The 26,225-nt window shown below is 37.6% G+C and overlaps 1 protein-coding gene across 2 annotated transcripts in view; it reads left to right on the forward strand.

Moving 5' to 3' along the window:
- The window catches only part of LOC128741289 (uncharacterized), a 101,203-nt gene that overhangs the window by 16,802 nt on the left and 58,176 nt on the right, over positions 1 to 26,225 (forward strand). Inside the window, exons 2-3 of one of the 2 annotated variants that reach the window (XM_053836996.1) lie at positions 9,009 to 9,168; positions 23,750 to 25,272. In XM_053836996.1, the coding sequence (XP_053692971.1) occupies positions 24,945 to 25,272 (328 nt within the window). In that variant the 5' untranslated portion in view covers positions 9,009 to 9,168; positions 23,750 to 24,944. The remainder of the gene's footprint in view (positions 1 to 9,008; positions 9,169 to 23,749; positions 25,273 to 26,225) is intronic. The other variant, XM_053836995.1, reaches the window with a different exon arrangement.

The following is a 26,225-nucleotide window of genomic DNA, read 5'->3' on the forward strand; positions in this document are numbered from 1 at the left end:
TCAGTTGAACATAAATGAGCCGAAAATGCACTTTTTTATTCATATTTTCAAAATCTTTTGATAGGATCATCTTCACAAATCACTTAAACATACATTTGATTCACACAAACACAATTTATTGGGTTTCCGACAAGAAATATGATGAATTAAAAATTGTTGTCCAAAAACGTACATTTTTCAGCTGCTGAAGGCAATCGCCACCTCGTTACTAACGAATCCATCACATTTTTCAGCACTGATTACAACCACTCTAAAAGTCAAGCACTCAATTGTCACATACCATATTATTCACTCTCTTTTTTTTATTATCTAAGGCTTTGTCACTAGCCGAAAGTTTTATTATTTTCTAACAAAACTGAAAACAAATTCTGAATTGACGGAACCTGTTCACCAGTAGCAGCAGCTGCAGCACAACTGATGAACTATCGTGTTGCCAAGACACTGTTTCGGTTCTGGAAATAAGAATTTTAAGTTTGAAATTAACTGAAACCTCCTATGGTGAAAACGTGGTTCAATACTTTCAAGAGAAATGTATGTTCATAATTAATTTTTCTTTATTAAAAACAACACAAAAGACAGCTTTTTCAATAATTTTCGAAGATTTTCTCAGTGATTTAATAAAGCAACGATGTGTTTCAATGTTATTTGCTTTGACAACACTGTTCTGATCGTTTGTACTGCTATATGTTTACCTCTTTTGTTCTCCCACCATCCTTATGAACAGCGAGGGAGACGTCAAACTCGCAGTTTCCCATAAGAACACCAGAGAATAAAAGAGACGACGAATACCGTTTGCCGAACGGTGCGGTGACTGTATGCCCCGATAAACAATTTAGACAGATGGCATTTTACGCATCTATGCCGATTACGCATCAGATGCCGATTGGTAGGTCGCGGATAGGAACGCGAACTTACTGAATAGGGGGAAAAGTTCGAGGGATTTTTTAAGGGGACGTAAAAAAATTCAGATTTCAGGATTGCTTAAAAAGCACCTTGCGGGTGAAAATGGGTTCGGGTTGGAGTGTTCAAAATTAGTTCCGCCGCTCCAACTTTTAAAGCGAAAAATCAAAAGTTTAGCTCAACAATAGTGTCTTCCAATAGTAACAGCTTGAAGAACTAAAGATAGCAAGAAGATTGGTATGCTGATATCCCCCACTTAGTCAACCCATCGCTTGTAATAAGGTAAAACAATCAGTGACCCGCTTAGACTGCTTAAAACTAGTTTTTTACCCTAGCTGCGAATAAGCATTGTCAGCACTATAAGAGGGTTAGCAGTAAAGTAGCTATATATTTTACCAAAGCAGCACTTAAGTAGTATTTATGGTGCCTTAAAGGCTTATTGGCTTGCATTTAAATAGCATTGGTAGTGCTTATTGGTTACCTGAGCATCCCACGACAATAACATCAAGTTCGATACCAGACAAATGCCAGGACATGAATACTAAGTTGCCACTGAATCAAGATGGCGCCAACATCTGGGGACTGTCCATGTTTCTTCCTATCAAACACGTAGGTAATATTTCATCCAAATCAGAAAGCTTTAAATTTTGTCATTTACCTATTTCACGTGGAACTGTTTAAAATATCTAGAGGTACAGGAGGTGAAGCACTTCCTTTGGAAAGTCATCTTCACAAACTAGAATAAACTCATCTAGATCTTTCAGATTAAACAGCACGTGGCATAAATCAAACTACGAAAAGGCAACGACCCGGAATAGCGGGCAAAGGAGGTTCAATGCATATTTGCTCTCCCGGACGCAGGTTGTTCCGTCCGTGATAGATGACGAAGCATTCATTAAGGTAAACTTCCGTGGAATACCGGGAGCGACTTATTTTGTCGCCTCTATTAAATTGGTCGTCCCGGAGGGCACGTTCGTGAGACGACTTACAGATAACGTGCCGCTCGCCTTATGGTAATGGAGACGAAAGTGACAAAATTTGGCAAATATGCTTTGTTCCGGCATGCTCTTTATGGCTTTGTTTGTTTAAATTATATTAGCAACTGTGAATAATGGATCTACTGAATGATAGTAGCATCTGAAAATGCATTCTTAAATGTCGACCGGAAAAATTAATTACCTATTTTAAGCGGCTATCAAATTAATGGATTCGGAGTGGGACTTTTTTTTCCTTGTTGGGGACCTTGGACCACTGCGACCAGTTCTTAACTTAACTTTTGGGACTTAATCGTTTTTAATTACGTATATAGTAAATTAAAAATTACCAAATAGGAACAAGCAAATGATAGTAACTGATTCACAAACGATTTTCGTCACAGAATTGTATAGCATTATGGAACTAATCATGTTGAGTCGGATTTCATCGTATACAAATACTTATGAATGTGAATTGTTCTCATATAATTTGCAGTACGTATATTGCCTCCAAAATAGTACGCATATGCTGGTTTCGTGCATCGAATGCGATTTTGCTAGATATATATCGGTACATATATCAAATTTGTTACTTTGATATACGTACGAAAATGTTTGCTGGGAACATACCTCGAAGCCAACTGGAAGGCTCGAAATCCTGTATAAAGGTGGTGTTTATTTCAGAAACATAAATACCGCCACTAAAAACTGTTTTGAACATCAGGAGAAAATTTCTCATCTGGCCAGCACATTGTGGATGTGACAAAAGAAACGTTTTTTCAATCTCATCAAACGCTATCAATGTACCGATATGCAAGATATAAGGATCTACATTCGTTCCAAAATTGACAGCATGCTGCTGCACCCGAGCTATACTAGATTCAAACGACGATGAATTTTGTACCAAATGACGTAAATTCTGCAATTACGCTGAGATCTCACCCGGTTTTAAAATTTTAAATCGCACGCAATCCATTGTAATCAAAGAACAATTGAAATCGTACATGATTTACGGAAAACTACGAGGAACGAGTGGTAAGAAAATAAAATTTGTATCATAAATTAAACGAGTACGTTATTTGACCCGGAATAAGATGAGAACTGGATCCAACTGGATCCAGTCCTAAAAAATTGCCAATCTGCTCACCCGACCATTCTCCCAGTGGCTTTGTAGTGTATGGTCCAATTAATGACCTACGGCCCGTAAAACGGGCAATAAAACTCTAAAATCCCTCATTCAGGCGTCGGTAATGAAAAAACTTTATACCTATCAAAGAAAGTGCACTTAAATTTGTCAAGCGATTGGGCTATATATTCGTTACATTAAACGAGACAATGCATTGCCTTCTGTTGGCAGGACAAAGGACTTTGAGCTTTAGTACAATGTTCTTCCTAAAGAGCTCAATAAAATAGCTTTTATTTGCAACTAAACGCATTAAAATATGAATACCGGTTTAAAAGCTATGATTGTTAAAAAAGATCTTTAGAGATGTATAGGACCAACTCAGAACTGCAAACGTCATTTTAATGTTTCCAGAAAGGAACAAATACACAAGTATCAAAAAAATTGTTTGTATGTTTGTATGTTCCACCATAACTCCAGAACGCCTTGAAAAAAAGCAAAGCCATGGGTTTATACCGTCTTTAGACATTACCCTTTTTTATCGACAGACTTCGCAGTCGGCTGTTAGAGTACAGGAAAATTACGGGGCCAGTGCAACAATCCTACTGACTCTAACTAGCAAGCACCACCTAGCCGAGATTCGAACATACGACGACTGGCTTGTTAGACCAGCATCGTACCTCGAAGGTAGCTGGGCGCCTTGACCGTTCTCCATTAAACTTGGCACACATGTTCCTTGATATAAAGGAATCAGCACTTGGGAGTTGACAAGGAGAGGGGGTATGGGTTCATAACAGGGGGAAGGCCCCAACTCTGAAACGCCTGGACGGTTCTTCAACAAACTTGGCACACACATAAAGCACACATTCCTTGACATAAAGGAATCTGTACTGGAAGGTTGACAAAAGGGAAAACCCCTAACAAGGGAAGTAAAGATCCAAATAAGTAAAAGGGGTTGCGTTTCTCTTGAATTTGAACGGATTGCAGTTATGCAACAGACATCGAGAAAAGACGGGTTCCAACGAGAAAGAATATATGGTAAATATACCTTTGATTTGTTTCCATTATAGCGATTTTCTTTGAGCAAACCAATACATAATTAGCTAGGGTTTTTTTCTAACTCCCGTCGTAATAAGTAAAGCCATTCTAATTTTCATCATTTGTTGGATGGATTTAATGAATACTCCAAAAGTTCTTGTGCTGATTTGACTAAAACACACTTACCTTCCGATCCGTCAACTTTGAAATCACAGAAACGCGACTATTAAAGCATATTATTGAAATTACGCAGCTGACTTTATTGCTAAAATTCGTCGTACCGTTTTAAAATCCGTCCATCAAAATTTTTCATCGTCCGAACTAAAAATCACAACAATGTTTACGAAGCTAACGCGCATGGATTTGTGTAGAACGGCATGACAAATGTTATTCTACAAAATTTCTGCAGGTCAGGCAAGTTTTCCCGGCTGTAGAATAACGACAATGCCTTTCGTATGTTATTTTCATTTATGAATGACGTAAATTAAAACGATTAGTCGACATTTTTTTCTTCGTCGCACGAAAAAACGTAGGAAATTTGGCTGGTAGGACTTCTTTAATGATAAAAAGCATTTAAATATATCTCAGCTCACTTTGATTGATCGCATGTGATAGACAACAAACTAAAATATTAGGGAATAACTAGTTTTGCATTGTTTGTCATAAAAATGCTGATATTTTTACAAATTTGTGTTGGATAGGACGGGAATAGGCAATTACGACGATGTAGCAACATACCCTACGTGACAGAAGGGTGAGCTGACTGGGAAGGAACCGACAGGGAAAGGGGCGAGGCATGTGAGTCTGAATGTATCCGTCATAGCTCCGGAACTTCTGGACCATTCTTCATCAAACGTCGTTTGTCAAACACATGTTTTTTTTGGCATAAAAGAATCAGCACCTAACCAAAAGGTTGACAAAAGAGCAGCCGGTCTCTTACAAGAGGAGAGAAAGGTTCAAATGGGTAAAGGTGTACGTTTCTCTTGAATTTGGAGCGATGACAATTGTACAAGTTGTTTTATTTCTGAAAGGGGGTATAGGCTTTGTGTTGATAAAGGGATTACCGAGAAGGAAACAGATTTATAACTGGTTGGAAGACAATATGAGGGAACTGACAAAAGGAGTAGACACACTCAAACGAAGTAAAAGGGTATTGCTTCTTGCATTATGAGAATTTTCGTTACAATAACAGCTGTACAAGTGCACAGGTAAGATCGGGCATTCAGTTATTTTCGTATGAGAGAAAATGAAACTAGGATACTATTTCCAGGTATTCTACTAAGGCACTCAAACGAACAATGGTTAATTTAAACTATTGTCGTTTCTATTCTTTCGATAATTTTGACAGTTCTCAATATGATTTCTATAGTGCAATAGAACATCAAAATCCTTTACTACTGTCAAGCGAACAAGGTATTTCCTCATAACCAAGCAGCAAGCTCGCAACCTTTAGAAAACACAACAAATAGGCGATGACAAAAATATTTCGAATAGCCAACGAATTTACTGATCGCAGTGCGTTTGTACGTATAGATGGAACTAGTTCGCAGCCATTTGAGATTCAATCCCCAGCTAGCATTTTCATATGTATAAAAAAGGTAAAAATCAGCATTACGTACAGATATACATGCTAATTAAATCGTATTTCATGCGCAAAATTGGCATACCCGTACTATTTTGGAGGAGATATACGTGATTACGAATAATTTTGAGCGTTACGACTATATAAGTATTTATATACGATAATATCCGATTAAGCACGAGTCGCTCCGTACTACTCTACGATTTTGTGCTGAAAATCGTATGTATGTCAGTCATTATCATTATATACGACAAAAAATCAACTTGATCCAACTTTATCCAGCCTTAGTAACGATTTCGAGTTTGTTAGGAGATATTTACGATAGTTTTCGTACATTGATATACGAGTTGGTGCTAGCTGGATCCGGTCTGCCCCAAGGAAGTCATCTTGGCCCATTGCTGTTTGTTCTTTTTGTAAATGATTTGTGTAGCACCATAAAATCTGCAAAGTATATGTTCGCAGATGACCTGGAAATCTTTCGGGTAGTAGCATCAAGAGTTGACTGCTGTGCCTTACAATCCGACATCGATTCCCTGGTAAATTGGTGTGTGTTGAATGGAATGGACGTGAACGTGCAGAAGTGCAATATTATTTCATTCTGTAGGAATAGGAATTTCATATCATTTGACTACACGATGGAAATAGACAGCATCAACCGTGTCGAAACTGTAAAGGACTTGGGCATCCTCTTGGATAGTAAATTATGTTTTGCTCTGCTATGCTAAGGCTTACGCTATGCTAGACTTTATCAAAAGGAATACGCAGCAGTTCAAAGATATCTACTGTCTGAAATCGCTTTACTGTTCAATCGTGCTCGTGCGTAGTATTCTTGAATACGGGGTGCTTGTGTAGGCACCTTACTATGCTGTTCAAATCAACCGGATAGAACGAATCCAGCGTTAATTCGTTCGGTACGCTCCCCGCAGGTTACCCCGGGATGATCCTGTTCGTCTACCTCCATACGAAAATAGATGCGTGCTTATACGTCTACCCACTCTGACAAATAGGAGAAGTATGCCGCAACGATTATTTATCTACGAACTACGATCTTCTGGAAAATAACGTGGATAGCCCGGAGCCACTAGGTCAGATTCAGCTCAACGTACCTCATAGGCTTACCCGGCGAGCGGATTTCTTTCGGCTTCCTCTACATCGTACTCTTTTCGCCCTAAATAACCCTATTGATGTGTGTTCCCGCAAATTTAATATTGTATCTGACTGTTATGAGTTTAATATATCTAGAAGAACTTTTCAAAATAGAATAAGTTTACATTAGGAACTGTCTGTACGATATAATCGAAGACCAGGAAATAAAATTAAAAAATGAAATAAGCATCCAGTTGGCCCCGAGAAATCGAATTCCGGTTAGGAGAGACCGGCAATAGGGTCGTAGCCAGGGCTTGAAAAGGGATCGCAAGTTGAATGTGACTGCCGTGAATGCGAACTTTCCGCATTCAAACTCCGCTTTTTGAACGATCATTTGACTGTTTTTTGAATTCAGTCATTCTGCCGCTTGCCCTGCTGCCGTCTTACAATTCATGCGCCATCTCAGCAAAAGCAAACAGTCGATCTCCCGTTTTGCTTTGCACTTTGAGAATATAAACTGCAAACTGACTGGAAGCATACGGTGACGTATTTTTTCGTTTCTCTTTTTGTCTCCAAATCGGTTGCTCACAGTAATAGTTTGTCACCCGGACGTCGGTCCGACGCAAGCAAAATATTCGTTTGTGTTGGACGGAGTCCGACCGACTTCTTCCATGCACATGTAGTGGTTGTTTTTTTTTTGTAGTATTGAATCATACGATTGTGCGGTTGCTTTTCGTTAGCGTGGTGATTGCCAGTCATTTGACTGTTTTGCAGTCATTCGCTGCTTCAAACGGTAAAGGCAACTTGATCGAAACGAAAATGTCAAAAAGCTCTAGAACACGTTCGTTCTGCTGTATGCCATGGGCGTTTGACTGAGCAAACTGTCAGTTGTGTTATGCATAGCGTTCGTATTCCACCTCTAAACGGACGGTGTGAACTTGAATGCGCGTTGGTGTGACTGCGGTAGAAAAAAAGGATCGGTCGAAGCCCTGGTCGTAGCACTATCCCCGTAGTTGTCCCGTACTCTTACAGCTGGCTGTCGAATGAAAACAGAAGGTCATGTTTCGAAAACGGGACATACTATCAAGGCTTTGGGGTCAACGGTGCAATCAAGGGTAAAAAAGCAAGGTCTTAGGTTATAAACTTCTTTAAGGCTTGACTCTTTCTTTACCGACAGACTTCGTAGCCAGTTATTAGAGTACAGGACCATTACGGGGCTACTGCAACGATCATACTGACTCTAACAGCATCGCCCAGCCGAGATGCGAACAGCATCGTACCTCGAAGCTAACTAGGCGGTAGACATTATGTAATAAAAAGTCGACAAAAAGATAAAAAAAAGATCGCAACATAGAGACTAAAAAGGAAAAAACAACATAAAACGACAAAAAGACGTTTAAAAAGCGTCAAAAAAGCACCAAATATGCTACAAGACGTCGAAAAATACGCCAGATGGACGACGAAAGAGCGACGAGGAATTGCAAAACGACAAAAGATAGTAAAAAGACAACAAAACTACATAGAGCAAACGACAAAGATCAAACACGCTAAAACAGCAACGGGACGGGAAAATAGCAAAAAGCCGCCAAAAAAAAATTAAAAAAGTTAAGCATAAACGTCAAAAAACGGTGAAACTACGATGAAAGGATGGCGAAAAGATTACAAAAATACGACAGAGAGATGACAAGAGACGGCAAAAAGATAATGGAATGATGACGAAATTACAGTGAAAAAATGATGACAGAAAGGCAAACAAACGTTGAACAAAATGTGAAATTAACTAATGTTTATTTGAGCGTCTTAGTAGAATACCTGAAACGATAAAAAAGAAAAGAAAGAATAAATGTGAAAGACGACAAAAGTACGATGAAAAAACCCAAAAATACAATAGAAAGTATAAAGAATTGGCCATTGCAATTTATTTTCAAAGTTTTTGTCACCCCCCTTTGAAATTGGCATGAAAAATCGGGGGGCGAAAAAATAATTTGTAGGGTATAAGTCAAAATATTTTTATAAATCAATTGTCTGTGGGCTCTAGAGCGTAAAAACTCGAAAAATGATTATTAGCGCTTCTAACACGGAACAGAAATGAAAATTTCAAATAACGGAATTTCTAAAATGCGACAAAAAATTTTTCATTCGATTTAGTCTGTCTTTTCGTATTTTTTTGCATAGAAAATAATTACGGACATACAAAAAGCAAGAATAGATTTGGTTTTCACGTATAAAATTTAAGTAAAAATGCTAAAAACGCAGTTTTTTTGCTCGATTAAAAAAATCTCTTTGTTTTTTTTTCGCCCTTCAGTTGGCCAACAGTGGAAGGACAAAAACTTTTTTAACCCTCTAACGGGCAACACCGTAAAAACGATGCGATCAAGCTAATGACTATTTTATCATGAAAGTACACATAAAAAAACCTTACGTTCTGATTTTCATGCAAAAATAGTTATCTGGAGGAGCACCAGGTAAGAAAAAGTCCAATTTCTCCTTTTCTTTTTTCATGTCTAACACTCTGCCCAGATATTTTTTCAATTCAGATATATTAAAAAATTAAAATAATGCATGAGATTTACTCATAGAAAAATTGTTTAGGTCAATCATTTTGTTCTAGATGTCCTTTTCCTTCAAAAGTAAAAAAGGGAATATTCGCGCATTAATTATTTTCGGAATTTTTCGGAATTTTTGTTTTTGAAAAATGATAACTTTTGAATGCATGGTCAGAATGTTATGATATTAGTATCAAAATGTCAAGAAATCTGTTCTGAACACATTTTGCATATTGCCAATTAAAAACAAATTTCGTATGCGGCTCTGGAGCTCCAAAAGCGAAGGCCGTCTCTAGACGGTCTTACCCGTTAGAGGGTTAAATATTTGTAATGGCCTTATTACAAAAAGACTATAGATGCAAAAGAGTGATCAAGGGACGGTAAAAAGTTGACAAGAAATACCAAAAAAGTCTACTAACGACAACAAAAAGACACCTTAAAAAACGTCAAAAAGACGCCAACGTCAGAAAAACGTTTCAACTATAGTTAAAGTCAGATTTCTCAACTTTCTAAGCACACACGATGAATCTGTACGCAGTCTGTCTACTTCGTTATTGCCACTAATCTTTACCATTTGCCTTTTTTTAGGATTTAAATTTTCCAGAAATGTTTTGACCGAGCTCATAAAAAGGAACGGAGTACATAGAGCGGTGTCAGATTTCGAATTTTAAAATGCAAAGCCTTACTTGAGCATAAACGTCTCTCTAAGACTTGACCCTTCTTTTTCGACAGACTTCACAGCCGGCTGACTCTATAACACCACAGCCTAACCGAGATTCGAACACACGACAACTGGCTTGTTAGATCAGTATCGTACCTCAAAGGTAACTGGTCGGTTGATTTCGAATTTTACGATCCCCAATTTTATTTCTAGCAAAAATATTCATTATTAGCGTTGGCCGAAAGGTCCCATAATTCCATTAATCGTTCCAACGCTTATTTTAAGCATTCACTGAGAATAAAGCATGATTTATAGTACGATAACGAACGTTTATTTTACAAATTCTTTCGTTGTTTTCTAGCACGAAGTAGATTCGTAAAATCAGTCCTGAATGTTTAACTAAATAAAGCTGTATTCGTGTGAATTATTGTCTTTTGAAAAATGAATCGTGCATTATACGAATGTACTAAAAAGCACACGATAAAAATACTATAATACCGACACCTATCGGAAAATAGCGTAAACGATGTTCCGAAACGTTTACCAATTTCCAGAATCTAGAGTGAATATATATGTATATAGAAATGTAAGTACATTCTCTCAGAAATATATAGGGTTTTTTTCTAATTCCGGTCGTAATAAGTAAAGCCATTCTAATTTTCATCATTTGTTGGATGGATTTAATGAATACTCCAAACGTTCTTGTGCTGATTTGACTAAAACACACTTACCTTCCGATCCGTGAAGTTTGAAATCACTGAAAAGCGACTATTAAAGCATATTATTGAAATTACGCAACTGACTTTATTTCTAAAATACGTCGTACCGTTTTAAAATCCGTCCATCAAAATTGTCCATCGTCCGAACTAAAAATCACAACAATGTTTACGATGCTAACGCGCATGTATTGGTGTAGGACGGCATGTCAAATGTTATTCTACAAAATTTCTGCAGGTCAGGCAAGTTTTCCTGGCTGTAGAATAACGAATAATGCCTTGCGTGAGTTATTTTCATTTATGAATGACGGAAATTAAAACGATTAGTCGACATTAGACCGTATGAATAAAAGAGTACGATTTAAACGGGAAAAGCAAAGCAATCTGTTTTATTCATACGGCCTATTGTCTTCTTCGTCGCACGAAAAACGTAAGAAATTTGGCTGGTAGGACTTCTTTAATGATAAAAAGCATTTAAACAAATCTCAGCTCACTTTGATTGATCGCATGTGATAGACAACAAACTAAAATATTAAGGAATAACTAGTTTTGCATTGTGTGTCATAAAAATGCTGATATTTTTAATAATTTGTGTTGGATAGGACGGGAATAGGCAATTACGACGATGTAGCAACATACCCTAATTGGGGAAAAGATTTTCACAAAATTTTCCTGTAGAAAACTTCCCAGAAAAGAAGGAAAAACTATGTTCTGATTTTTTTTTTGTAAAAAAATTAAAATTTGGATGAACTGAAAACTATTGATTAATATTGGACTGTCCACTGTGGCTCAAAGGTTTACCAATATTTGCGATCCACAGGGCCTGGGGGGAAAGTTGGATTTGAATTCGGTTATAATTGGCTTCTATTCTGTTCGATCCGCGGATCCTCCAGCTTGGGTAAAGAAGTACGTTGTACACACTTAATAAGCGTTGCTTCACAGACTCTCTCTTACCACGTCCACTCTTTTCCCTTCACGCTTTCACGCTTTGTCTTCCCTGAGATACTATCAACACCTTAGTTGCATTACTTTCTTCTACCGTTCTCTACGTTGGTTATAAAAAACTACCGTGGTAAAAAAAATCAAATGCCTGACCTCTTTGCAAGGGTCAAGATAACAACACGAGGTTGGTCGACAGAGTTTGTTATAGGACATCTTACCGGCTTATGATAACAACACGTTATCTGATGAATAGCACACCGGTTTTGTTTTATTCATGTAACACTGATTGTCCTTCGGTACCGTACATAAACAAACACTACGAAGTAAACTGGAACACCAAGGCGGTCAAATGGCATCGCCAAGACGGCTGATTACACGATTACCAAACTTAGCGCGTAAAAGATCGATTGTTTGATGAGCTATAAGACATGTCGCGCCATTCTGTTTAGCCATAAAATGTCGGTTATCATTTTTCTGTTCCACTCTCCATTGACCGAAATGACGATGCCCTAATGACTTTCTGAGAATTTATTTGTTTCATAACCTTGCACCGTCTCAATAACAGTACGGCTGAGATGAAAATGCGCTCAATTAGTACAGATTATTTTTGTTCGTAAGAATTTCATCGATTTCCAGCACCGTGCAAACTCGTGGACCATTAGCATTATTCACTAACTAGCATGCCTATCTTACGAACTTTACCAACAAAATTGCGTACAGCAAGCACAGTGAGTGCCTCATTTTAGCGTAGATTTCTATTCAAAATGACTCACTTTAGAAGTAAGTTTTCAATATTTTCCATCGCTCTATTCGAGCATAAATCGAATTATTCCAATCCTGCTCTAGTTGGCTACGAAGACGGTCGAATAAAGGAAGGTCAAATTCCGGTAGCGGAATGTAGCACTAAGACTCTACTTTGTATTGGTGACCGCGTTATACATATTTCCATTTCCATTTCGCTGTAGAAATTTTCTTCTTTTCCAAGCAATAAGCAACCTTATGGTTTAATATCAGGCGCCTAATGTTTTTTGGCTACCCTTTTGAAAACCGTTTCACCTTCCAATTTTAAAATTAACTAGGAAAAAGCGGTGCCTCTGTTAATAGCATGGCATGGAAAGTTTGACACAAATTTAAGCAAAAGTCAGTGAACGTTGACGTTATACAAATAAAACGGTTTCACTGTGTGAAATTTCCCTCTTTTTCTTTTTTATGTCTAAAGTATCACGATGAACATGAACCCTTAAAGGGTTTTTTTCTTTTTTGGTAGTCTAATTCAGTAGTAAGTTTACAGCTCCAGTCTAGAAGTCGGTTAAAATAAGACAATGTAGTGTGCTTCAATGTTCACTCGAGCGAAATGCGACTAATTAAAGATCCTCGACCCGAGACCCTTCAGGGTAAGTTTGCTCGTCAGGACACTTGTTTGGAAAAGCGCATGTTGAACGGCACCGGTGTCTGCTTTGCACGTTGTTTCAGCTGAATGTGTGTTTCGTGCAAACAGACAAGTTGTTATTTAAAAGGCGAGTAAAAAAGGTATAAAAACGGGCACGAAAATGTCACCACTCGACACCCTCTAGGGTGAGAATAATCACATTTAGTGCCTTATCCAGCTGTGATTCAGTCTAATTGCTATACCGAGTGATATGAATTAAAGTTCTAAAATTCGTTTATTGTTATTAATGATTTTTGCAGTTACTTCTGCAATGTTTCTACTTTACCTCAAAAGGGAACTATGTGCTTTTTTAGTTATAATTGGGCGGGAAGAAACTTTTAATTAGATGCTGAATTTTTCATTCCGCCGACCGAATAGCGACGAGTGCGTGGTTCTCCAGAAAGTTTGTTTCACTTATTCCTGCACTTTGCAAATTGATGCCACACCAAACAACAATCATAAACTTCGAACCTCGAAGATGGTCTTGCCCATCTAGCAGTTTCGAAATAAATTTACAAGCAAATGAGCAGCCGACTCCCAACATCTGGAAAATAGGGTGGCTCAAAAGCGGAGCATATTCCTCGTCTGGGCTAACCTGGGTATAATTTTTTTCCGGTTGCAAGTTGCGAATGAAGAAAACGCGTCAATATCAAACAAGAATCAAAACAATTTGATGTTACTTTCGTTCTATTGAATTTGGTCGATGAAACACACTAATATAAACGAGTGCCTCCATTTCATAGCTACTGATGGTTGAACTGTAAGGCTTTCCCCTAGACAATGGGGATCGTTTGATGGTGGGTTGTATGAAAAGTTTCATAAAAAAGTTTGTTTCCATTAGCAAAAAAAAACTTCTGGAGTACGTTCGTTTTGAATCTTTACGTCAGTATAAGCGGTTTGCCTGTTATCCGAGTTGTTTCAGTCTCTGTAAAGAAGTAAAAAGGGGAAATCAAATTATCTATAAATTAAAATTTGGTTTTGGTATAATCTGCAAGTAAGCCGCTGGTCTCGAAAGCTTAAAAGGCTACAGCTTATCTCTTGTAGATTATTTTGCTGTAAGTAACTTTGATAACTAGCGATACAGATGGGTGTCATATTATGAAATACTAAGAAAAATTTTCATGAAAATTGTTTCAGTTTACATTCAGTTTTTTTTAACCGCATATTATTTTTGGAGTCTCCAACATTCCGAGTATTTTTGCTTTTTTTTATCACGAAGTTCGACTGTATCAATAAAGCAATAAACACCGTTGTCATAATTGCACTAACACGTATGCTTTTCCTTCCTTCTTGCATTCTTTTTGAACAAAAATAAAAATACATTTGCGGTCAGCAAATGAAGTAAAAAAAGGAATCGATTTAATCCATGCGGAAAGATTAATCCAATGAACGTCAGAAAGTTTTACCGGTCCCGCTTCCATCCGGGGCAGTGTCGGTGGTTTTACGGATTTGCAACCAGCAAACATGTCAACGGGTTGTCGAATAAAATCCGAGGATAAAACAATTAAGATCCCAATTCCCCGATGGAAGGGAACAGATTACGCTGATTGGAAGGCGACAACACACCGGTAATTTTCTCCGACTTCCTTCCCATGCACACCGAGAGAAAGAAAGAGACTCCGTCTTCCATATCAGATCGTATTGAACCAACAAGCTTAACAAGCGCTTAATTAAACTAATTCGCTGTCCGTTCCATCGGTTACGGACCTAAATCCTTAAATCCATTAATAAAAACTCGCATTTTAATGGAGGGCGCACGTTGCGGTGCCCCCGGGAGCATATTAACCGGGTTGATCCCCACACGGGCTCCCAACGGACACCGGATAGAAATGTGCAGATAAGCGAAAAATCGGATGCGAGACACGATGAAAGGACAGCAAACCGAACCGGCAGTCATCGATCGCTTTTAAATATATTTTAATAATTGATGAAGTGAATCCTCTGTGTCATGTTCAGCGATCCGGATTGGCGAAGAAGGGACCATCATTCGGTAGATTTGAATTGCTCAGCAAAAATTCGTGTTTTAATGTTATGTTTGAGCATAAAAATGCAGTAAATTGTAAGTACTGGGGACGCATTGTATTTTATCTGTATCGAAATTCAAATAGTTAATAGTTTGAGTGACAGATAATCGTCTGAGGATGGCAATAGATACTAACTGCAATCATCTAAGGACAAGAAGATGTAATCAAAAGAAGGGTAACGAAATGTGTAAAATCAAACAGCTCATAGACAAGCACCTACGAGCCGGCATCAGAGATAAAACTTACCAACCACCCTTACAGGACCACGAATGGAATAGGATGTTATACATATATGCGGGGCTGTCTATGCAAAAATACTGCCGTCGTCGATGTCACAAGAGCGTATGCAAATCGGGCTGGAATCGCTTAGGTCAACAGTTGACAATCAAACTGCTACTGGCTATGTATATGTTGTAGAAGGAGCATCGGCATCATCGTAACGATTGAACGGTATGTTGCCCGAACAGCTCTCTCGAAATGGCACTGGCATCTGAAATATTTATTTTGACGTACGTGGCTATTCAGAGCTTTATATATGTGTATTTGTACATGTCTCGTCGTTGGTGGTGCTGCATGAATATGATATCTGGAACGGATAAAATTAAATCAATCCAATAAAAAAATCTGTCATTGATGTTTTGCTTTTACATTTCCCGTTGTATTTTTTTTTTGTTTGGTTAGAACCAGATCTCACACAGTAGTAATAGGGGTTTCTGGGGTAATAAATACCGTCGAGGCAAAATGCACTTCTTTCGTCTCTAAGCTAAACAACATTTGAAAAACCCGAATTAATCCACCTAGCGGCGTGACCTAGCCTTTCTACTGCCACAATAATCGCTATTTAATTTCTCAGGAACATCTCTAATTAACTTGACTATATTTTGAAATATCCGTTCTGTATTCCTCAAAATTCTTATTTGCCACTCAAACTCACAACGTATTGCGTACAATAATTATATTTTCTTTCCTTGGGTGCAGAAATACTTGTAAGCGTCATTTATGTTACTTGATGAACATATTATTTAGTTTTATAACATTTACGTGATTTATAGAAACATAATGTAAACACAAAAGATAATTTTTGCAGACTTGAATGAATATATATATAGACAGCCTTAACATTCAGGCCCTAGAGCCACATACGAAACTTGTTTTGAATTGACAATATGAAATATGTGTTCATAACAGACTTTTTGATATTTTGATATTAATACCATGCGTTCAAAAGTTAGCATCTTTGGAAAACAAGAGTTCAGAAAAATTATTATTATATTTCGTTTTTGTAGAAAAAGGATATCTACAACAAAATGGTTGATCTCAAAATTTTACTATTAGTTTGCTTGGCTTCAATTTTGCAATATATCTGAATTAGAAAAAATAACTGAATAGAGCATTAGATATAAAAAAAGAGAAATGGAAATATTTCTTAGCTGACGCTCCTTCAGATAATTATTTTTGCATGAAAATCAAAACTTAAGCTTCTTTTGAATGTACTTTCATGAAAAGATAGTCATTAGCTTGATCGCATCGTTTGTACAATGTATCCCGTTAGAGGGTTAGGAAAACAAGATGAGGTCGAATAGTGCAAAAGCTGTGCCATAAACATGCTTGAGAATGGGAAATATGATCGATGTGATTTCCAGTGCTTGTCAATTCGATTTATTTATTGAAATATGATGCATGACATAAGATTTCTGTCTTTTAAAGTGTCACTAACGAAAACAAATCGTACAAAATTACTACCGTACAATGTTTTGCTCCTATTTTTATATAAAATTTCTAAGCTCTAGTATTTATTGATTGGAAACAGCATCTATTGATGCGCAAAAATTGTTTGCAATTTATATAAGTTTATCTGAAAAAATCAATCCATTAGTATATTAAATCCTATACACCACTATATCTAAATGCTTAAATTAACTGCTTTTCTTCGCTTTTTGCTTTTCTTGTCTAATTGCGAGTTACAGCAAGTGAAGAAAATTTATTTATTTATTTATTTATTTATTTATTATTTATTTATTAAAATGACAATCGAAATCTGAAATTAAAGAAAAGAAAAAACTTTTTCCGATTGAATCCCACTACAGTGGGATTTCGAATTTGGCATGGTTCGATTTTGGCAACAAAAGTATCCGTTTTTGGCAACACAAAATATTTTACTTCCAAAAGTATGCTTAAATATCAGTCAGTTTCCGCATTACTTTAAATGACGAAAAAATATTGCCCTAAGTGTGTTCATGAAAAAAAGTTTGCGATCATAGAATGTTTCGAACAATAATATTTTTATTGCCGTAGGACTATGTCTTACCGTAGGGCACCAAAAACTTACTTACACCGCATGGATAGGTCTTGGCGGATTTTGTGAAAAAGGTTGCAATCGTTGATTAATAACATTTAGTTAATTTCCAATGCATTTACATTCAATTTTGTCATATCAAAAAGGGTCTCGATTTTGGCACGGTTTCGATTTTAGCAACATAGGCGACACGCAGTTGTTGCCAAATTCGAAATCCTACTGTATTTAATATTTATTTGCGACAGATGCATAGTTCGCCTACAACGTGCAGGCTTCATCAGTGTCTTATTTCGAAGTGTATACGTATCTGTCGCGAATAAATTTTAAATATTGGAATTCAGTCGGAAAAAGTTTTTTCTTTTCTTTAATTTCAGAGTTCGTATTGAGTTCCTTGAATTTCAATGCAAATTTCAAAATTGCAAATCGTCATCACAAACACACATATACTGTATGTACACACATACATACACACATACATACATACATACATACATACATACATACATACATACATACATACATACATACATACATACATACATACATACATACATACATACATACATACATACATACATACATACATACATACATACATACATACATACATACATACATACATACATACATACATACATACATACATACATACATACATACATACATACATACATACATACATACATACATACATACATACGCACACACATACATACACACATACATCACACACATTGAATACAATCAACATTTGATTGAAATGTTTTGATTTTACACGTTTTAACGGTTCAATATACGGTGCTTAAGTGTTAAAGTTTGAATAACTTTTGAATGAACCGTCCGATTTTCAATAACTCGGTTTCGTTTGATAGATCTCAACAGTAATTTTCAAATGATAATAAATCTGGTGATGCTTTACATTGAATTAATTCTTATATGTTACAAAAATATGTTTTAAATACAATTTATTCACATTTCTTTATGTAACTTTCAAACTACAAGTCCAATCGTCATGAAATTCGGAAGTTAAGGGTTTGCAAGGCTCCTCTTTCATATGCAATCAATTTGGTTCAAATCGGTTTAAGGACCTATGAGATAATGAAGCCCCATATTTTTCGTAATTTTATACATAACTTTTGAACTAAAAGTCCGATCAGTATGAAATTCAATAGCGACCTATGGGACACCTAGACCTTTCATTTGACACTAAGATCATAAAAATCGGTACAGCCATCTCCGAGAAAAGTGAGTGAGATTGAAAAGCGTCACATACACACACACACACACATACACACACACACATACATACACACACACAGAAAATGCTCAGTTTTCGAAACGAAGTCGAATGGTATATGACATTCGGCCCGCAGGACCTTCTTTCCATTTCCGGTTTTTCGAGTGATTTCTATACCTTTATACTATATATTTATATAGTAGAAAGGCAAAACAAAACAGTAATCATAGCAGGTAACACTAAACGTACCGTAAACGAGTCTTTCCTTAACCGGTGCTTTTAAACCCCGACTCACCTAACAATCTTAGTTAAGTTTATGATATTTCCTGACTCAACTAGTAATGGGAAAGTTTTTCCATATCCGGGAAATATAACTTCATGTTCTCCCCACTAACGAATAGATGCATTTAACCAATATTGTGACAAAATTTACAGCTATAGATATTTTCTAGAGAAAGATCAAAAGTTTTTCTTTTAATTCTAATTCTAATTAAATCCTTTATGTACTATTAAAACACACGAAACTGAGCTTGCTCAGTTTTTCGAACAAGCAAAAGCACATTGGGTCATGTGATCCACTATTTCCATAAAATTTAATGAAAACCAAAATAATTCTTCAAGGTGTAATTCGAAACACCGCAAGTTTTGGTTCGATCGAAAGGTATTTTAGAATAAGTAAACGTCGAATCCACTTTCAAGTCTAATTTCAACTTCTATTTCACTTATGTGAGATTTCATCATGTCTAATTTCAATTCATCAAAGTCCAAATACATCCAATAGTTCAAGTTAAATTTCAAGTCTTATTTAAGTCCAATGCTAAGTGTAGTTTAAATCCAATTTGAGTCCGATTGAGTCGGTTTCATATGAAATTTCAGGCACAATTTGAAGCCCAAATTCAACTCTGCTTTTATATCCAATTTCAAATCCATTTATATGTATGTGTTGTATGTATGTATTGAGTTTTTAAGTCCAATTTCACGTTCAATTTTATGTCTAATTTAAATCTAATTTAAGTCCAATTCCAAGACCGGCTTCAGGTAAAATTTCAAGCTCATATTTAAGCGGAAGATCAACCTCACTTTCAAATGCCATTTTAAATCCACTTTCATATCAAATTTCATGTGGGATTTATAGTCTAATTTTAAGTCTACTTTGGATCCTACTAGCTGACCCGACAACCTTCGTATTACCACAAACTAAACTGTGTTGTACATAAATCGTGAATCTCGGATGACCTTTGTCACAATCTCTAGTTTTGCAAGTTTCTGGGGAGTTCATGGGTGTTTTAATTTACAAATTTTCCTCACAGTAAAGTAGACAACAACTCCCCCCATTGCTTAGCCTGATAAAATAAAGCGGATAGCATTTAAATATTCGCCATCATTACAAACAATTTCGCCGAATATCATGTTACGGAACACCAATTCTCGGTTGACCATAACGCGGAATATAGAATTTCGCAGAATACCATTTCGCGAAAAACCTTACGCGGGATGTACCATTTCACGGAAAATCTTTTCGTAGAAAATACCATTTCGCAGGGGTCACCCAACTAAAGGAAAGTAATAGAGGTCAGTAGATCTAGAAAAATAAATAAAAAATAAAAGAAAAATAAATTATCTAATGTTACTATTGATAGTTTTTGGTGGTCTTATTATTGACTAATATTTTATGAAAGAGTCTAAAATTTCTCAAGTTTGATTAGTTTTTGAGTTACGCAAAAATATCTGTTTTATTTGTATGAGACAAATAACCACAGGGGTGAGGAGTCTCAATCCATCATAAAAAAATTCCTGCCTCCAAAACGCCCCACATGCGAAATTTGGTTCCATTTAGTTCTCTAGTTATGAGGATATTTGTATTTCATTTGTATAGGACCCCCCCCCCCTACTATTGAAGGGGGAGGGGTCATAATTCCCCTCCTAAAGAAAGGAGGGGTCTCAATTCACCATAGAAAAAAATTTGCCTATAACCCACATGCTAAATTTGGTTCCATTTGCTTGAACTAAAGCACTCCTATTCTGCGGGGCCTGATGGCATTCCAACCGTAGTTTTGAGTCGTTGCATAGCAGTGTTGACTTATCCGTTATGTTTAGTTTTCAATAAGTCATTCCAGCAAGGTGTATTTCCTGATATTTGGAAACAGTCGTTTATGTACCCGGTATTTAAATCTGGCGATCGTCATAATGTGAGGAATTATCGTGGAATCACCAGTCTCTCGGCGGCATCTAAATTATTTGAAATAATTGTAAGTGGAGTGATACTGTCCCGCACTAAGAACTATATTTCAACGGCTCAGCATGGTTTCATGCCTGCTCGTTCTGTCTGTACTAATCTGTTAGAATTTACCTCAATGTGTATTTCGCAAATGGAAGACAAGAAACAAGTTGATGTTATTTATACAGATTTAAAAGCGGCATTTGATCGAATTGACCATACAATACTACTACGAAAACTATCTCGGCTTGGTGCTTCTCAACAAATGGTCAAATGGCTCTACTCATATCTCAGCGGTAGCGTATTGCGTGTAAAACTCGGCTCCAGTATTTCATCGGTGTTTACTAATAAGTCTGGAGCTCCCCTTAGGTAGCAACATGGGACCTTTGCTTTTCTTGTTGTTCTTTAACGACGTCACTTTATCGCTTGGTATTGGTTACAAATTAATGTACGCTGACGACCTGAAATTGTTTGCTCCAATACAAAATATTGGCGACTGCCACCGCCTGCAAGAGTTGCTCGTTGTGTTTGGTGAATGGTGCAAACTGAACTGAGTCATTGTGAGCATTGCTAAATGCGAGGTGATGAGTTTTCACCGCATTAAAAACCCGATTTGCTTCAGCTACACTATTGATGGTATTGAGTTGCGCAAGGTGGACCAAGTTAGTGATGTTGGCGTCTTACTGGACCCAAAATTGACGTTTAACTTACATCGTGAGCTAATTATCTCGGCAACTTGGATTCATTTTTAAGATTGGGCGGAATTTTGAGGATCCGCATTGTCTAAAATCACTGTATTGCGCCCTAGTTCGCTCGCTGTTGGAGAATTGTAGTTTGGTTTGGTTCCCTAAATAGCTAACTTGGAACATACGGATTGAACGCATGCAAAGAAGATTTATCCGACTTGCTTTACGACATCTTCCATGGAACCACCCAGATAGCTTGACCCCTTATGCAGATAGATGCCGTTTACTGGAACTTGACACACTAGAACGTAGACGCAAAATGCAACAAGCATTATTTGTAGCCAAAATTATTAACGGCGAAGTTGACTCTCCAACGCTATTGACCATGCTCAATTTCCGGACATCACAACGACCATTAAATAAATAAATAAATTAGTTCTGGAGTTATGAGGAAATTTGTATTTCATTTGTATGGGAGCCCCCCCTCTTAAAGAGGAGAGGGGTCATAATTCCCCTTCTAGAGAGGGGAGGGGTCTCAATTCACCATAGAAAAAATTCTTGTCTCCAAAAACACCCACATGTCAAATTGTGTTCCATTTGCTTGATTAGTTCTCGAGTTATGCAGAAATTTGTGTTTCATTTGTATGGGAGCCGTAACGCTTAGAGGGGAGGGAGGGAGGTCGAGCTTGCGTTACTTTTTGTTACACAGGGGGGAGGGGGAGTCATGAGAATAGTTTCGTAACAAATTTATGAATACCAAAAAGGCAGTTGCCAAACGAGGATAGGATGTGTTGGAGGTGGAAAACAGTGAATCGGTTTATACTGATGAAAATTCTGGTACAAAATTATAGTTTGTAGCTGAATGAGATAATCCTAATAAATTTCCAGTTACATATTACGATTCAAGACCATTTCAGCTTCACATGGGCCGATGGCCGATTGTGGATTTTAATATAAAGCTCTTGCTGATTTGGTTGAATTCTTTAAAAATTAAATTAAATATGCGGTTTATGCCATTTTCATTCAATGTAGAGTACCAGAGGGGGGGGGGGGGTAGGTTTGGTTAACGTTACGTAATTTAATGGAGGGGTTGTACCAAGCGTTACTTAATGTTACATAGGGGAGGGAGGGGGTCCAAAAAATCGGAATTTTTGCGTTACGTAATTTGTGTACCACGCCTTAGCAATTATGGTTTGCTGAGCGTTTGTTGATATATAGCGGAACGATGAATGGAATGACAAATTTTAGGAAATTATAATTTCAAAGCAAAGCATAAGCATTTTCAAATTACGTAACCAATATCGGGCCTTTCCAAATGCATTGAGTAATAAGTGAATGGCCCCTAAGTTGTCCCATTCTTAATAATCAAAAAAACAAACCGTGTAAAAAAATACGTGAGTGTACCGTTCTGATTCAAACATAAAACAGTCTCAAACTTCGAACACTTCAGAATAAAATGCTGTTAGTATCGTTAATATAATAAAGTATTATGCTTGTTGAATGCCACCGGACAGGGGACATTCTAACGAACACGCTGGTATACAATAAGCATAATATTTTATCATATTAGCGATAAGAGCATTTTTTTCTGAAGTGTTCGCAGTTTGAGACTGTTTTAAGTTTGAATCAGAACGGTATTTCATGCCTGATCAAGGTGCAATTCCACCTCCAAGTCCAAGCTACAAATAGTTAATTTCTCCGTATCAAAATATTCTTTAAAATGGTCGGTGCCCTACCTTCTGTTAGGACCCGCCACTGGGAACATGACACACACAACTCCTCGGGCCTTGAATAAATTTCGCATTTTTCGATTAATTCTTAAACTTTTGTTTTGGTATAACAAAGGTAAAACTCATAAGAAAACTTTAATAAAGGTCTTATTCGTTGTATCACTTTTCTTTTTGGGTACTCATATGTATATTGTTACGACATAAAAATACGATGTTGTGACGCTTGAACATGTTCGCTCAACCTTTCAATTTAAGCAACGGTAAATCATACTGTATTTACTAAATGTCTTATTACTGAATCACTCGTTGCTTCTACCAAGGTCGGAGCTCGTTAAACGACAATACGCGCAGAAAAACTGCACCAGAACCGTTCGGACCAATAATCATTTATTTTTTTATTGAATTATTAAAATCTCATGTTCTCCCCTTGTAGACGTCGCATTAACAGAAAATTTATCCATCCATAAATAATTTTATTCTCCGACACCACAACTTTCCATTCGAGATGCACAACTTAAGTCCTCCGTTCTTTTTCTTCTTCTTCTTCTCATCAAATTGCAGACGAAAATCTACGGTCGCCGCACTTGCAAGGGAACAGTCCAAACTTGCGCCAGTGTGAATGTGTGTCAGTGAGCTGCTCGGACGAAATTGCGGATCCGTCGAGGTCCAAGTGAAAGAAATATTCTTGTCAACTTCTCCATGGACCGGCGAGGATGAAGCAGCGGCGGCGAATGAGCAAAGAAATTCATAAATACGTGACTTTACGAGCTAATGCCAACGCGACACGAAGTGATTTTGCTGATTGTCGCTGCCGTCGGGGTCGGTCGTGGAGCTCCGAAAATGCTAGGAGGATACCTAAAACGCCGCCCTCCAGTTGAGAAGAAGAGGGCCATTCTGGTCGCCAAAAGCGAGCGAAAACGATATTCAAATTAAATGGGTGACGTACAATAAATCAACCGTAATACACATTCCCAACGCTTTGGAATGCTTTTGCTTTTCGGTGTGACAGTGCGCGGTATTGATACTGAACGTTTGAAACTGTGATACGACTTGTAGTGTGGCACAAAACAAAATGATGACCGAAACTCGGTAGTATGCCGTGTTAAAAGAACAACCTTACAAGACAGAACCCGAACCCAATAAAAACATCATTCCTTCTAGGCTAGATCCTCTTTCAACCAGTCCAAAGAACTCTATAAAAATTGAATACAGATCCAAATATCCAGTCAGCGGTTTGGTAGGATACTAGCCCCAAGCGACAAACATGTATGGCCAGTCTAATTTAAGCAATCTAAACGGAAGTCAGTGCATGTTCCGAAGCTATCCTTACCTTCCCCAAAACGCCTATTCCCAAGCCCAACAACAATACCAGCAACGATCTTTTACTCTTCCATGACAGTATAGTCAAACTCGACAGAGCCGTAAAAGCAATTGCTACTATTGCAATAATAACATCAATCTTACCTGCACCTGTTTGTCGTCGGGTGCCTTAGGACAATTTTATTCGACATCACAAACCCTCAATTCGGCACCATCGACATTACCCCGACGTTCCCGTCCCTCTAATCACTATAAACTACTGACGTATCAACCCCAGGCTTTCATCCAGCCTCCATTTCCGTTCCAACAACAACAACAACAACAACCACCACCACCACCACAACAAAAACAACCACGTCCGACGGTGAGCAAGGCGACTTCCACATCCCCACCGACCCGGTACCTGCGGGACAAAGAAACACAAGTCGACGAAAAAATGCTCGGCATTCATAAAGCGTCGGAAGACCCCGACTCGCCGGCTCTGTCCGCGTCGCCCCCACCGGCACCGGCCCCGAGACCGCCGCCGATCCGAAACGGTTGCCAGCGGTGTCGATTTTCGGCCTCGGTGGCATCGGCGAGCTCGACCCTTAACCGATCCCACCCACACTTGGCCGGTAGCGCCAGCAATACCCTGACCCGGGGCAGCACCCACAACAGTAGCCTTCGAGAAAGTGGAACCGCTGGCATTAACCACATAGCAACCAGTACCGGCCATCTACATACCGCCGGTTCTACGGAACAAACGCAGAATGGAACATATCTTGGTAAGTCGATGTTTGTAACTATGCTAGGATTCATCGAAATGGAATTACATGCTTATTGGATGAATAGCTTCCGCATTGGAGCGAATACATTTTTGTAGTTATTAGGTGGAGGCGAACATTCATTAAATGGCACACGATTTCTTGTCAGCTAATGCGACGGCAATCATTGAACCTCTATCGGAATTTATCAAGCGAAAGCGCAATGCTAGCTAAAGAGATTTTTACAGAAGCTGAATAATTTATCACTAAGTGTAAACATGAGCCGAAATCGTCGCTAATGGTGTGGTTTTTCCTTTCCTCGTGCAGAATCGATCTCATGAATAATACATGAAAAACTAAATAGGTACTACCTATCTAGGGTAAGTTAACCTACAGTAGACCCATTTCCTGCATTGGACCTCGGGTACAATTTCAATGTTTATTAGCTTGTACTTCTTATTTCTGAGGATATATGACATGAAACATAAATAACCCTCTCCATGCGAAATACACTGTAATTCCTATAATGGACCTGTTCGATATTCTATTGTAAACCCAAGGGTGCGCAAAAGGAAAACGAATCGAAAGTTACTAATATTGTAAGTGAATCGGTTGAATGTTTAGCGTTACCAGTTCAAAATAATTCATAAATGAAGACAATTCAAGCACTAAAGGGTCCACTAATGATTAATTTACCCTATATATAACTTTGAACTACTGTTCCATGTCATTGAACCAACTCGTATCGAATGAGTCGATTATAGCAATATTAGACCACTTCCTAATTGAACAACTGAACTGGGGCTGGAATACAAGGTTTCTAAGTCCAAAGATATTAGAATCTATGTGTAAATAGCCAACCAACAGTATGTTAAGTAGAAAAATAGAAAATTCTTAAACATTATTTGTTATTTTCATGACGACACAAAACAATAAATCTATTTTGGATGCACTTTAACAGACAGTCAAGTCCT

This window comes from Sabethes cyaneus, chromosome 3, assembly GCF_943734655.1.
Source record: "Sabethes cyaneus chromosome 3, idSabCyanKW18_F2, whole genome shotgun sequence".
Taxonomy (NCBI): domain Eukaryota; kingdom Metazoa; phylum Arthropoda; class Insecta; order Diptera; family Culicidae; genus Sabethes; species Sabethes cyaneus.